This window comes from Balaenoptera borealis (genome assembly GCF_965194805.1).
Source record: "Balaenoptera borealis genome assembly, chromosome: 17".
In the NCBI taxonomy this organism is placed as follows: domain Eukaryota; kingdom Metazoa; phylum Chordata; class Mammalia; order Artiodactyla; family Balaenopteridae; genus Balaenoptera; species Balaenoptera borealis.
In genome coordinates this window covers 662,466-676,461 of record NC_138876.1, presented here as the reverse complement: position 1 = coordinate 676,461, position 13,996 = coordinate 662,466, and the positions used below count along the sequence as shown (strand labels likewise).

General features: G+C 65.3%; 1 protein-coding gene and 1 pseudogene across 4 annotated transcripts; both read right to left on the bottom strand.

The window, feature by feature from the left end:
* Nucleotides 1-16: 16 nt before the first annotated feature.
* Nucleotides 17-10,135, bottom strand: OPLAH (5-oxoprolinase, ATP-hydrolysing). Of its 3 annotated transcripts, none has more exons than XM_082363936.1 (27): nt 9,714-10,135; nt 9,001-9,292; nt 8,734-8,925; nt 8,131-8,230; nt 7,927-8,050; nt 7,646-7,841; nt 7,398-7,563; nt 7,152-7,290; nt 7,004-7,071; nt 6,610-6,875; nt 6,401-6,513; nt 6,139-6,309; nt 5,853-5,990; nt 5,623-5,761; nt 5,389-5,501; nt 5,031-5,182; nt 4,346-4,506; nt 4,166-4,267; nt 3,920-4,094; nt 2,094-2,278; nt 1,824-1,970; nt 1,604-1,738; nt 1,276-1,425; nt 991-1,148; nt 738-898; nt 476-573; nt 17-228 (listed from the first exon to the last, which is right to left on the bottom strand). In XM_082363936.1, the coding sequence occupies exons 2-27, from the start codon at nt 9,169-9,171 to the stop codon at nt 82-84; spliced, it is 3,867 nt and encodes a 1,288-aa protein (XP_082220062.1). In that variant the 5' UTR covers nt 9,172-9,292; nt 9,714-10,135; the 3' UTR covers nt 17-81. The 3 variants fall into 3 exon arrangements, with proteins under 3 accessions (XP_082220062.1, XP_082220064.1, XP_082220063.1); XM_082363938.1 differs by having other exon boundaries at nt 9,001-9,224; nt 9,714-9,848; XM_082363937.1 differs by lacking the exon at nt 9,714-10,135 and having other exon boundaries at nt 9,001-9,566.
* Nucleotides 10,136-10,247: 112 nt separating this feature from the next.
* Nucleotides 10,248-13,797, bottom strand: LOC309614965 (annotated as a pseudogene). Its single transcript has one exon. The product of its transcript is annotated as an uncharacterized misc_RNA (transcript).
* Nucleotides 13,798-13,996: the final 199 nt, after the last annotated feature.

Sequence of the window (13,996 nt, the reverse complement as noted above, 5' to 3'; positions counted from 1 at the left end):
ACAGGGACGCAGAACGTGAGCCTGGCCAGCCGCCACTGGAACAGGACGTCTTCAGGGATCTTTATTGTACGGGGCCCTCCCTCACACAGTCTCCTGGGCCCTGCGGTACTCATAGACGCTGCCCCGCTCAGGGAAGGCTTTGGGCTGCAGCAGCGACGCCGGCAGTGGGGCGGGGTCCTCTGGGTCCCCATAGCCCCCGCCGCCTGGTGTGCGGAGACAGAACACATCCTGTGGGGCAGAAGGGAGGTTCAGCCTGGGAGTGGGCTCTGCCTGTCCGCTGCCGCAGCCCCAGCCCCGGTGGGGCAGTGCACCCACAGCAGCCCGCTGGGACCCCAGAGAGCCGGCCTGCGGCCCCCATCCTTCAGGAGCCGGATTAAACTCCGTCTCTAGTTACTTCTGCACTCCATTCACCCTGTGGGATGAGGGCGGCTGGGGGTGGGGGCGGGGATGGGACAGGCCAGGCCGCAATCCTTACCCCGGGGCACACGGGCACCGAGGTCTTCCCACCCAGATTCACTGTCCGGCCGTCCTTCCGGATCAGTAGGTTTAGGCCACGGGTTCCGGGCTCACCCCCTGCAAGGAGAGGCAAGGTGGGGGTGGCCCAGGAGGCAAGGAAGTGAGAGACATGGGGGGTTGGTGGGGGAACAGGGGGGTAGCTGGGACGGGAGGTGGGTGGGGAACTGATGGCCGTGATGGGGGAGACTGGGCTGGGGGGAGAGGGGAAGGGAGCCGCTTACCCATAAGGCCGTAAGGCTGGAAGGCGCGGCGCTCGGTCAGCACCGACAGTAGCGCCTCCTCACGAAAAAGCAGCTCGCGGATAACACCATCGCCGCCCCGGAAGCGGCCGCGTCCCCCAGACCCCAGTCTCAGCTCGAAGCGGCGCAGGATAACTGGGTACCTGCGCGGGGCCAGGGGCTCAGCCCAGCCCGCCCCGCCCCCGCTCCACCCCAGGCCCCGCTCCTCAGCCCCACCCCTTCCTGCACCGCTCACCTGCTCTCCAGGATCTCGGGGTCGGTGATGCGCGTGTTGGTCATGTGGCTGTGCACGCCGCTGCGCCCATGCCAGCCGGGGCCCGCGCCCGCGCCGCCCGCCACCGTCTCGTAGTAGCCCATGTGGGCGTTGCCCAAGGTCACGTTGTTCATGCAGCCCTGGCAGGGGCAAGTGGCCGCTGCGCTGGCTGGGGGTGCGTCCCCTCTCTGCCGGTCGCAGCCCGCAGCCCTCCCCCCGCCCCCCGCCCCCAGCAGCCCCAGAGCTGTGCCCACCGGCCCACCACACCTGGGAAGCTGCGCAGGCCCCGAAGGCCCCCAGGATGACGTCCACCACCCGCTGCGACGTAAGCACGTTGCCGCCCACCACCGCCGCCTCTGGGGACGGGTCCAGGATGGAGCCCTTAGGGATCACAACACGCACCGGTGCCAGGCAGCCCTGTGGGGAGAGGGGCCAGCGCTCAAGAACAGTTGGGAGGTACACCACCCGCTTCCCCCAGGCCCATCAGTCCCTAGGATCAGTTCGACCTTGGGCTGACCTAGCCCCAGGCTCCCTCAGGGTGACATGGGGCTTGGGGTTGACCTGCTGTCCGTGTGCACAGCACACCCTTGCGCACCTGGTTGAGTGGGATGTCGCAGCCGACCAGACAGCGAAGGCAGTAGATGAGCGCAGACAGCGTGATGGCCCGAGGCGCGTTGAGGTTGCCGAACACCTCGGGCCCCGTGCCGCTGAAATCAAACACCGCGCTACCCTGCCCGCCAGAGAGGAGGGGAGAAATCAGCAGCTAGGTGGCCACGGCCCTGATGCCTGGGGAGATCCTTCCTCCCAAGACTGACCTGACTCAGGTTGATCTGCACTCGGAGTCGAATGGGAGAACCGTCGTCCATGTGGTCCTCTGCAGACACCTCCAGGGGCAGGCCTCGGGCCTGCCGGGAGGTTCCAAAGGCCCGAAGCATGTCTCGCACAGCTCGCTCAGCGTTTGCCTGGTAGGAAGTACGTTCAGTAACGGCCACGCCACCTTCCAGGTGGGCCAGGTGCCCCCCACCTCCGTCCACCTGCCTGGGGCAGGCGCAGAGCTGCCCGCTTGCTCCTTCCCCCAGGCCCACCTGAATATGGCTCATGTAGGCCTGCACCACATCCAGACCATACTGCCCAATGAGCTCGCCCACCAGCTGGATGCCCTTCTGGTTGGCTGCCACCTGGGCACGCAGATCTGACAGGTTGTCATGCAGGTTCCGTGTTCCGCTGCAGCCTGGAATCTTGCCTGGTGCCCGCAGGGCTTCAGTTACCGCTGAATGAATGGGATCGCCACTGAGCCACTCTCAAAGTCCCAGGGCCACCTGGTGCCCTGCTCCACACCTGCTGTACTTCTGCTGGGGCACTGCAGGGACCACATGTTGGCCCATCACTGGCTCCCCACTACCCTGCTGGCTCTCCCAGGTCCCTGAAAACCCCCAGCTTCCCCCCATCCGCTACTGAACCTTCTTCCCACACCGCAATCCCCCAGGGCACCCTAGGACGGGACAAGCAGCTTTGACCATGACCATGATCTCATGTGGGCTGGAGGTACCTGGGGCAGGGGGCAGGTTCCCTCAGCAAACTCTCCTCCCTCCTTCATTCCTCCTGCCCTACCTCCCCATCACCTGGCCCACACTCTCCAGCCTTTTCTGGGCCCCCCTCCCCTCTCCCAGCAGGAAAAACCACTTCCCTTAACCCTCCCACACTCACACTGCCCTCAGCCCTTGGGGCCCCGAACTCACCGCCACAGCCAGTCGTTTTGAAAGAGCGCCAGCATGGCTGCCTGTGCGCCCCGCCACCGCCCCCAAAAGATCTGGACAAGGCCTCCACCTCGGGCAAGCAGTGCAGGTTCTGGACCCATGGACCACTCCCTGCTTCGGGAAAGCTCCCCTCCTGAGTCTGGATCAGGGTCCTCTCAGGCTCCCTGGCCACTGGGTCCTCTGCCACATGCCTGCACAGGTCCCTCAGTGATCCCTGCCCTCTGCCCCCACCCCATACTGACCAAGGGAGCAGCCAGGCCTCAGTCACTCTCTTCGTGTTCTCAGCACCCACAGCAGCCCATGGCTCTGCTCCCCCACCTTCCACCCCACCCACATCACCTATTCTCGCTCTGGGATGCCCCCAAGGCTCTCAGACCCCTGCAGCCTCACACCAGCTGACCCTGACCCCCAGGTCCCACTGCAGCTTCTGCCCCACCTTCCTGGCAACTGCAGTGCCAGATCCTTCATCCTACAGCTGCCCAACTCCCACCAGTTACCAACCTCACCTCCAAAACACCCTCGCCGTTGCTTCCCGGTGTGAGGCTCAGCATCATCTGGGGCGAGTGTAGCTGCCCCCACCCCACTCCCCCTGCCTGGCCTGCAGGACCCTCCATGCCCGGGACCCTCCATGCGCCCTGCACGTAGGCAGGGGACTTGCCTGGTGCACAGGCAGCTCAGGCCCAGCTGAAGCCCTTCACAGCTGCCCGGCCGCCCCACTGCCCAGTGACTGACCCAGGCCCAGGAAAGCTCTCCGAGAGCCTGCAGCCCCTGGCCGCTGGTGCTGCCGTGTCTCTGCAGCCCCCAGACCCAGCGCAAACCCAGTGCAAATCATAAACGCCATGAGCAGCCGCCCACCTTAAAATAGGCTCCTCCCCCTCCTGCACCCAATCCCTCGGGTATCCTGGCCAGCTCCCCACCCCCAAACCTTCCAGGCCTTCTTGGGCCCAGGCAGAGCTCAGCTCAGCTGGTCTGATCACCTCTGAGAGGCGATCTGCAACCACCCTGGGGGGTCACCGCCCGGCTCCCTCAGCCTGGAGGCCGGCCTAGGCCAGGGGGGAGGGGGTCAGTGGGGGCTGCATCCCCGTGTCCGGCCCAGCCTGGCTGCAGGAAGCGGCCAGGTGTTTCAGCCCCACCCCAGACCCGTTCCCACTCACCCTCCTCCTGGAAGACACCCGCCTGGACAAGTCTGAAGGACAGAAAGACGGCGCCCTCCTGCTGCAGGGTGGTGGAATGGGGGGGCATGGAGCCCGGTGTGATGCCCCCAATGTCCGCGTGGTGCCCGCGGCTGGCCACGTAGAACACAGGCCGCGTCTGACCCGGCCAAAACACCTAGGGGTGAGGGCAAAGGTCAGGGGCGCCGGCAGCCCTACAACCAAAGGTACCTGGGCAGCGACCCTCACCGGTGTGATGACGGTCAGGTCTGGCAGGTGGCTGCCCCCCGCGCTGGGGTGATTGCTCAGCAGCACGTCGCCGGGATGGAGGTCAGCCCCCAAGTGCTGGATCTGAAGCCAGGAGACGGGTGCAGAGTCGGGAGGGGGCCGGCGCGAGGGGTGGGGGGCAGGGAGAGGGGCCCGCCGAACCTGGAACTGCACCGTCTCCTGCATGGCACCCAGGTGCACGGGGATGTGAGGGGCGTTGGAGACCAGCCCTCCGTCGGGCCCAAAGAGGGCACAGGAGAAGTCCAGGCGCTCCTTGATGTTGGTGGAGATGGCCGTGCGCTGCAGGATGCGGCCCATCTGCTCTGGGGACACAGAGTGACCAGATGCCTGCTGGCCCCACCCCATCCACAGAGCATTCCCGGGGTACGGAGAGGCAGGGCCCACCGCCTTCAAGGCCTCCGAGTCCCGGACCCAGGACCCGAAGCGGGTGATGGTCCACCTAGACACAGTGAGGCCATGGCCAAGCCACATCTTGCTCATGTGAAGGGCACCCCCTTCCTCCCCAGCCCTGCCCGGCGCCCCCATCAACCCTACGCCCTGCTTCGTACGTTAAGAAACTGATGCGCGAGGCACAGGCTTCGGAGCCTGGGTTCACTGTGCAGAGCCCAGATCACACGGTGCTGGGAGGAGAAAAGCGCCCACCCTGCCCAAGGCCTGCAGTGCAGCGGGGCTGTGCCATCCCAGGGCCAGGGCCACACTGCCTGCACCACCGCAGGAGGGCTTCCGCTTCTGCCCCTTCCCCCGGGTCACGCTTTCTCTCTGCACACCCCTGCCGGGCACGCCGCAGGGAGCAGGGCGGGGGAGCAGGATGGTGGAAGCCACTCACCAGCGATGCTCATGAAGCGGTGGGAGAAGATGGACAGGTGGATGGGGTCGAGCTGGGCACCCACCGTGCTGGCGACCTCAGCCCCCACAGAGATGCGGATGTCCCCAGTCTCAGTCACCTCTGCCTGGCAGCCTGGCTCCACCAGGATGGTACTGGGGGCAGGGAGCAGAGGGGCTGCGGGAGCCCGGCCACACACCCCTCCCAACCAGGGACCCCCTGTGCCCAGGCGCAGAAACAGCCCAACCATGAAGGGACCCCAGAGTCCTTCAGACTCCTGCAGCCTGGGCCAGAGAACCCCCCGCCAGGGCCCCACAGGTCACCCCAGCCCCGGCAGCCGTGGCCCCGGCCCTCACCCCACCTGTTGCTGTCAATGATGAGGCAGGGCCCCTGCAGCTTGTGCCCATCGCCCAGCTCGCCCAACAGGTACACGGGGGTCTCCTGGTAGCCCCCCTCGAAGTAGCAACGGGTCATCTGAGGAGGGTGTCAGGTGAGCGAAGTTCCTAGGGCCGGGGCCCTCCCTGCGTCTCACCCTCCACACCTGTCCCCGTGTCCCAGTGGGTGTGGGCGGACGGGCACAGGCAGGGCCACCAACCTTGTCTACCCGGGGAGGCCCACTCTGGGCTTTCGGGACGAACTCGAGGCGAAGGCCACTGTGGCCAGTGCCCCTCACCCGCACGTCGTCCACCACCACTGGCCGCTCAGGGATGGTGAAGCCAAACTCCCTCATGTACCTGCGCACACGGAGGTCCCGGAGAGCCGTCAGGGCGGGCAGCCAGGCCGGCGGACCCCGGCCAGGGCGCCCAAGACGCGGAGCTCACATACCTCTCGACGAAGCCTGCCCCAAAGTCGCCCGCTCTGGGTGAGCAGGCAGTGGCTGGGTGCTGGTGGGCGGACACCATCAGGGCGCAGTCCGTGCCCTGGTAGCGCAGGTGCAGGAAGCTCTCGGTGCTGATCTGGGCCCTGCAACGGTGACAGGCAGGGCACTCGCACAGGGTACCCTTGAGGACACCTAGTCCAGCCCTCCCTGACTGCCGCCGAAGAGGCCCCAAGTGAAGCGGCTAGGAGGCGGCAGGCCCTCCGCCTGGCCCGGCAGCCCCCGGAGCCCCACCTGGGGAAGCCCTGGGCCCGCAGAGCATCCACACACTGCTCCTCCAGGCGGCTCAGCCTCTGGTCCAGCTGCACAAAGGTCTCGGGAGCATAGGGCAGGGAGCAGGGCTCCTGCGCCTCGTGTACCACGTCTGCCAGGGCCAGCCCCAGTGCTGACAGCAGCCCACTATGCCTAGGGGGACAGGGACCGCACAGCGAAAGGGTGGGGTGCCTCCCAAAGTGGCACCCCAGCCCCAGGACACACGCACCACACCCAGACACACCTATGAATGTGCACGGTGTCCATGCCCAGGGCCCGGGCGATGGCGCAAGCGTGCTGCCCACCAGCTCCCCCAAAGCAAGCCAGCACGTGGGCCGAGGGGTCGTGGCCTCGTGCCTGGAGAGCCAGAGGGGGATCAGTGGCCTACCCTGCCCCGCCTGGCCCTCCCCCATCCTGCCCCCCACCCCCGGGCGAGGGCGAAGGCGGCTGTACCTGCGTGAGCGCACGGATGGGCCGGCACATGGCCTCGTTGGCCACACGCACAAACCCCATGGCCACCTCCTCCAGGCTCAGTGGGGAGGCCGGACAAGGCCCGTTGGTCAGGAAGCTGTTGACCTCAGTGGCCACAGTCTCCAGGGCCTTTCGGGACGCCTCCAGGGACAGTGGCTGGTCCTCTCCCGGCCCAAAAATGCAGGGGAAGGAGGCAGGCAGCAGGCGACCCAGGACCAGATTAGCATCCGTCACGGTCACAGGGCCTCCTGGGAGGTGTGCACGGTGTGGGGCTGGAGGTGAGCGCCGGGAGCGGGCAGTGGGGGTGGGGCTGGAGGGGTCGGCTGGGCCTGGGCCATGTGGGAAGGGGATTGGCAGAGCACGTGCCAGCTCTTACCTTTGCGGTAGCAGGCGGGGCCAGGGTGGGCTCCTGCAGACTCTGGCCCCACCACGAAGAGGCCTGACCTTTGGAGAGAGGAACTGGAGGTGGAGGTGGGTTGGGAGGCAGGGCTGGGGGTCCCGCCCAGGTGCGGGATGGGGCTGACCTGAAGAAGAGGCGGGAGCCCCCACCAGCTGCCACGGTGTTGATGTCCAGCTGGGGGGCCTGGAGGGTGACACCAGCTGTGCTGGCCTCGAAGACGTGCTCAAATTCGCCAGCATAGCGGCTCACGTCAGTAGACGTGCCTGGTGGGAGACGGGGTGGTAAGGAGTCATCCCACAGACCTGGATGCCTGACGTTGCCCAGCCTGGCATCTGAGGCTCCCCCGGACCCCACCCTCGGGCCCTCATACCTCCCATGTCAAAGCCGATGACAGGATGGCCACCCTCCACCCGGTAGGTGGTGGCTGAGTAACCAACCACGCCGCCAGCAGGGCCCGAGAGCACAGCGCGGGAGCCACTGAAGGAGTCCACGGGCGCCAGGCCACCATCGGAGCGCATGAACAGCACCTGCACGTCCTGTGGGCGGGCAGGGGGGCAGTGAGGGGCGGGGCGGCGCAGGGCGGGGATGGCCAGGGGCGGGCAGGCGGGGGGGCCTCACCTTGAGCTGACCCTGGAAGCCACGGCGGAAACCCTGCACGTAGCGCTGGATGGTGGGTGTGAGGTAGGCGTCAGCGCAGGCAGTGTGCCCCCGAGGCACGATGCGCACCATGGGCATGGCCTCCGAGGACAGCGACACGTGTGTGAAGCCCAGCTCCCGGGCCAGGGCGCCCACCTGCTGCTCGTGCTGGGCCCACCTACGATGACGTCCGAGTGCCGCTGAGCTACCCGCCCACCCGCTGGCCCACCCGCCGCCCGTGCCCCCAGCCAGCCCACACTCACGTGTATGAGTGCATGAGCACCACGGCCAGGCTGCGGATGCCTCGGGACAGGAGCCCCTCCAGCTTCCCTCGCAGGCCCCCCAGGTCCACAGGCTGCTGCACCTCCAGCAGGTCCCCTGTGCGGCCTGCAGGGAAGCCCGCCGCTGCCCCGTCAAAGGCCCATCTGGGCCTGCTGCCCTGCGCCCCAACACTCGGGCATCCGTACCTTTCACGGGCGTCCCAGCACCCGGCTCCCCTCGATACAGCACCACACGCTCGTCCACTTCCAGCACCTCCTCATACAGCATCTCGGGCATGGGCACGGCCTGAAGGCAGGCAGAGGCTCAGAGGAGGCCCAGGCCTGAGGGTCCCTGCTGGGGCCCTGCATGGGTGGGGCAATGCAAGCGAGGGGATGTGTCCCAACAGGCCAGTCCACAGGCCCAGGAGACACAGTGAGACAGGGTGACACAGTCAGAGCGGGTGGCCCCAGGAAGGCCCACCCAGGGGGCGGCTCTCTGCCCCCAGGCCTCTGAGTGCAGCCAACTGCCCCACCCCCACAAAAGCCGCTCCTTCCCAGAACCCAGCAGTGGGGGTGAGGGTCAGGGTCCAAGACAGGGCGGAGCGGCAGACAGGCACAGGACAGCACGTGACCAGTCAGGGCTAGGGGGACGCAGCGTCCCACTACGAGTGCCCGGAGCCTCCCCTCTATCAGCTGGTGGCCTTGGGCTGGCACTGACCCTTCCAAGGACCGCTCTCCCGGAGGGGCCACGGCACTCCAGGGAAAACGTGCGCTGCAGAGCTGGCCGCCTGCTGGCGTGGATGAACTCACCAGGTCAAAGAGGTCTTCACGGGCCTGGGTGCCCACATGCAGCAGGTCTCGGAAGCCGCGAGTCACCAGCAGTGCCACCCGCTCCCCGCGCCGTTCCAGCAGTGCATTGGTAGCTACCGTGGTGCCCATGCGGATGCTGGCGATGCGACTGGTGTCCAGCGGCCGGTCCCGCGGCAACAGCATGCCCCCCTCCTGGGAACCACGTGGTCAGCCATCAGGCCTCTGGCCCCAAGGTTCCTCCCCACCCCACCACTCTGCCCTGGCCACCTGCTCCAGGATGCGGCGGATGCCCTCGGTGGGTGCGTCCACATAGTTGGCAGGGTCTTCTGAGAGCAGCTTTAAGACCCTCACGTGCCCCCCTGGGCACTGGGCAAAGACATCTGTGAAGGTGCCTCCACGGTCGATGGCAAAATGGAAGCGCCCCTCCGGGCTGCCCATGGTGATGGGGCTGGAGTCCAGCAGCGACTCTTCAGCCGGCAGTCCTGGGAGCACTGGACAGAGGCAGTGGGTCAGCAGGGAGGCCTGGGGGTCATCCACAGGCGGGCAGCCCTGGGCAGAGCTGGGATGGGGAGAAGACAGGGATTCCATGCCCATGAGGGGCCCTGGGTGGAGCCAGAGCTGGGCAAGTCCGGCAGGGCCTAATGACCCCCACTCCCCCGTTCCAGTGCGCAGGCTTGCAAGGGACCCCAGGGCCTGGAGCAGGCCTTTCAAAGGAGGAGGCGTGGTGGGAGCCCTCGGGCTGGGGTTTCTGGGCCCTTAAGTACGAAGAGGCACGTGGGTTGGGGGCAGGTGAGGAAAGGCCCACTTCCCAACGGCTCGACCTTGGAGCAGAGGCCGAGAGGGACACGGGGACGGGGCGGAGCCTGTGCAGACGACGGGGCGGGGCCGGGGCCGGGAGGCGAAGGGGAGCGGGCGGTGGGGGCGAGTGGGGGCCGTGGGTGCGGACAGGGGAGCGGGGAGGATCCTGGCGCGGGACCCACCTGGCCTGTCGGCTCCGGTCGCTCGCCGTCCGTTCGGCCGCACTAGCTCCGGGCCCTGCCCGCGCCCGCCCCCAGCCCGGAAGCGGCGCCCGCCCCGGAGCTAGTGCGACCGGTCCCGGCGCGCCGGGCTCTCCGGTTGCGTCAGGCTCGGGTGGCCCGGAGCCGCCCCCTCCCTCGGCCGCGAGCTGCCCGGAGGACTGCGGGGCGGGGCCGGAGCTGGGCCGCGGGCGGCAGGCGTCTCCATCCTGATCCCCGGCGGGGCGGCGCTGTGCCGGCGCAGCCCCACCCCGCGGCCCGGCCCCCGGGCACCTGGGCTCTGCGGCCGCCCGGCCCTGCGCCGGTCTGGAGCTCGCTGAGCGCGGGCGCCCCGGGTACCCTCCTCCAGGTGCCCCGGGGCAAGCGGAGCCGGCTGCCCAGACGACCTCGGACCGCGCCCCCCAGCGTGCGGCGGTTGTGACGGCCCGGGGTGGGGGGTGGGTGACGCGGGAGGGCAGAACTGAGTGGCCCGGCCGGGGGCGGGGGGCAGGGGGCGCCCTGGAGAAACCCCTCACTCCCCGTGGGCGCGCCAGGCGCTGTGGGCTGGGGGCCCTCCACACCGCCCTCCCAGGCCGACCGCGCGACGCTCGGGCTGATATCGCCGGACACTGTGGTCAGTCTCGGGACCACGGGGCGGGTGGCTGCCCTTCCCCGGCCTGTTTCCCCTGCGAGCTGAAAGCTGCCCGGGTGCCTGCCCAGGCCTCAGGTGGGCTGGAGCTGTGAGGGGCTCCCGCAGAGGAACGGTGGGAGACAGGGGGCTTCCCGAGCAGAGGAACAGCAGGTGAAGGGGCCACCTCACCTCACGGGCCAGGCAGACGGATGGCCAGGCAGGCAGCGACACTGTGCATGCCCTGGCCCCATCCCACCCCAGGCTCTCCCGCTTCCTTGAGCCTTGCTGGCCCTTGAAGCCCGCTTGGTCCCAGGAGGAGAGAGGGAGGTGGGCTGCTGTGAGAGCACAGGGTCTGGGCCGCAACCCAGGCTGCAGCAGGGCTCCCCACGGACTGGTGGCCTCTGGCCGCTTCACATCCTCTGTATGATGGGGGATTAAAGGGCAGCCTCACGGCTCCCTCACTTCAGTCCAGCGCTGCTCTGAGGTCACTCTCTCAGAGATGTCACCTTCTCCCTGCTGCACCCCTAAAAGAGCCCCCCGACTCCATTCCTCGCCCCTTCCTCCACAGCACCTGTCAGCACCTGACAGGACACGGCCCCACGGGAGCAGGGGTTTCTCCCACTTTTCGCTGTCCTGCACGGCTCAGTGAGTGCAGCCTGTGGGTCCCTGAGGAGACCCCCACGGCCCTGGCCCACGCACCTCTTTCAGCATCCTTGAACTTGATGGTTCTGCGCCGGGGCAAGCGGGGGCTGGCGGTCACCTCGGCCAGGAGCCCGGAGCTGCAGAAGCTCAGGCTGCTGCCCCGGTTCCTGAGCACCAGCTTCAGCTCCTGGTTCTCCTGGATGAGCTGCACCAGCCGCCGCAGCTCTTGGTTCTCCTGTGCCAGCCGCTGGATCTCCTGCCGCAGGCCCTCGTAGCTGCTGAGGAGGGACATGCCCGGCAGCGGTGGGCGGCAGCTGCCGGCAGCCGGCGGGCTGGCGAGGGGCAGCGGACTCTGCCATTGTGAGGTCAGCGCTGCCCCTCCCCCCAGGCCTCAGCCGCATTCCAGGGCTTCAGAGCCAGGGCCCAGCGGTTCCCAGCACCTGGAGCAGGGCGAACTTGACCTCTGACCTCTGGCCCCCTGAGGGTTGAATGACTAGAGGAGCCCAGACCTGCCCCAGGCCTGGAGTCCCCCTAGGAAGCCCCTCCTGGAGGACAGAAGCTTCTGCATCCCAGCCTAGGATGGCGGTGTTGCAGGTAGCGGGGTGCGAGATTCAGGCATCCTTCCCCACCCATCTGGCCACCCACTGGCCACCAGCTGCCCGTGCCAGGTTGTGGGGCTGGCTGACTGGGCACAGTCCCAGAGGCGGTCGTGGCCAGCACAGCATCTGAAGGGGTCAGGAGGGTGGATGTTTGAGCTGCCCTGAGGGAGGCGGCATGTCTGGCCCAACAGCAAGGGGGAGCTGGACTGCAGAGACTAAGGTGGGTCAGAGCTTGGGGGCGTGGGGTAAGCCAATGAGCACCTTAGGGCACGGCTGGAGGCAAAGGTGGTCCTGCTGTTGAGGTGGCAGGGAGTGTCATTGTCACATGGAGGACGAGGCACCACATTCAGGGCCACAAGCTCAGGGAATGGTGGCGGGGAGGGCAGGGAGCAGGGAGGCCCCAGGAGACACTGAGGACAGCAGGTTCCTGGGGACAGGGGAGCCACCTCAAGGACAACAATTGGGTTTACACTTAAGATCATATAAAGGACTTCTTTCCTTCACCCAATGTGCCTTCTAATGGGACGGCTCTGTGCAGTTGCCATTATTTTGTGTCATTTTTTCCATTATGATTATTGTTTATTTCACATCATCGTTTCCTTTTTGCGGGTCTGCTGTTTCCAGTTGTTAACCAGTAGTTTTCCTGGGATTTGCATGTCCTTTCCCCACTGCTTCAGGGTGGCACACTGGCAGGAAGTTCTCACCGGTGCTGAGCGTCCGGGGACAGTCCTGAGAGTGGTGTTCCGGGAGACTGGGGAGCAGCCACACTTAATCTCGATGGAAGTGACGTCAATTGTAATAGTTTCCATAAGTGGGAAATAATCCTCATTCAAAGGATTATGAAGTAGAGTGTTTACGACAGAACTAGAGATCTTACCCCCAAACAACGACAGGCTCAGGGCAGTCAACTTCCAACTCAGACACTCTCTGGAGGCCAGAGGGTGGACCGTGGTAGGCAGCATTCTAAGAAGGCCCCCAGGTTTTCCTGCCCTGGCGCACACGCCCTGCATACTTCCAGGACTGTGAGTGCAATGGCTTTTACACCCATGATCGTGTCGTGTCACGTGACACAGCTGAGGTATAAAGGGATATTATCCTGGGCGAACCTGGCTTAATCAGGAGATCCCATATAAGGACAGTTTTCTTCCTGGAGGAAGGATGCAAAGCTCCAGAGAGATTCACGCAAGGGAGATTCTCCACTGCTGGGGGGCCATGAGGCAGGACATGTGGGAAGCCCCTAGGACCTGATATATCATAGCCAAAGTATTGAAAGACAAAAAGAAAACTTCAAAAGTCACAAAATAAAAATAACTCATCACATACAAATAAATACCATAAAATTCACACCTAACTTCTCATCAGAAACAATGAAGGCCAGGAGACAATGGGATGACAAACTCAAATCATTAAAAAACTCAAGCAAGAATCCAATATTTTGGAAAATGATCTTTTGTAAATTAAGGTGAAATAAAGACAGTCCAAAATAAACAAAGAGAGAATCTGTTGTTAGCAGACCTACCTTACAAGAAATACTAAAGAAAGTTCTTCAAGCTGAAAGGAAGTCACATGAAATAGTCATTCAAGTCCAATTGCCCAAATGCAGCCATGCTGCACCCAGACTTGTGACCTACAGAGCTGTGAGTTTACAAGCGGATGTAGTTTTAAGCCACTGCATTTGCAGCAACCTATTACATAGCAGTGGAAACTAACACAGCCTCCTGTGTTGAAGGAAACACAGGAGCCGATTATACAAGTAGCTGGGTTGCAAAGGAAATGGCATGTGCGCTGTCCCGGGGCAGAATCAGCCTTGAGACCTGGGATGGGAACTTTGAGCGGATACACTTGAATCTTAGGCTGCCAAACTCCCATGAGCCCCTTCCCGGCAGAAGCAGCCCCTCCTTCCTCGCTGGAGGAGCGGGGAGTGGCCTCCCCTGGGCACTAGGGGGCCGCCGACCACTGCTGCCACTGCAAGTGCACGTGCTGTCTCCCCTCAACAGGTGCATCCAGTTCTCAGTCCTTGGACTCTGAACTGGCCTTCTGCCTTATTTTGACCGGAAGAGCGTGGTGGAAGTGACAGTGTTCCTGTGCGGAGCCGTGACCTTGAGAAGCCTGGCAGGGGCAGGAGTTCCGGGAGTGACCCTGTCACTCTGGAGATTGTCACTCTGGGCTTGCAGCAGTCATTCGTGGAGGTCTACTACTTCTTAGTAAGAAGAGCGGGACCTGCCCCTCCCCGCCCTGCTCTGCACCATGACAGCTCGTCTCCGAGAGGCTGTGGCCAAGAGCACGGGGCACCCTGTGCTCAGCTCCAGCCGAGGGCAGAGGAAGCTGGGAAAGAGGAGGCCTCCCCCGCAACACCCGCGGGTCGGGGCATCTCTGGGAGGGGCAGGCTCCCACCC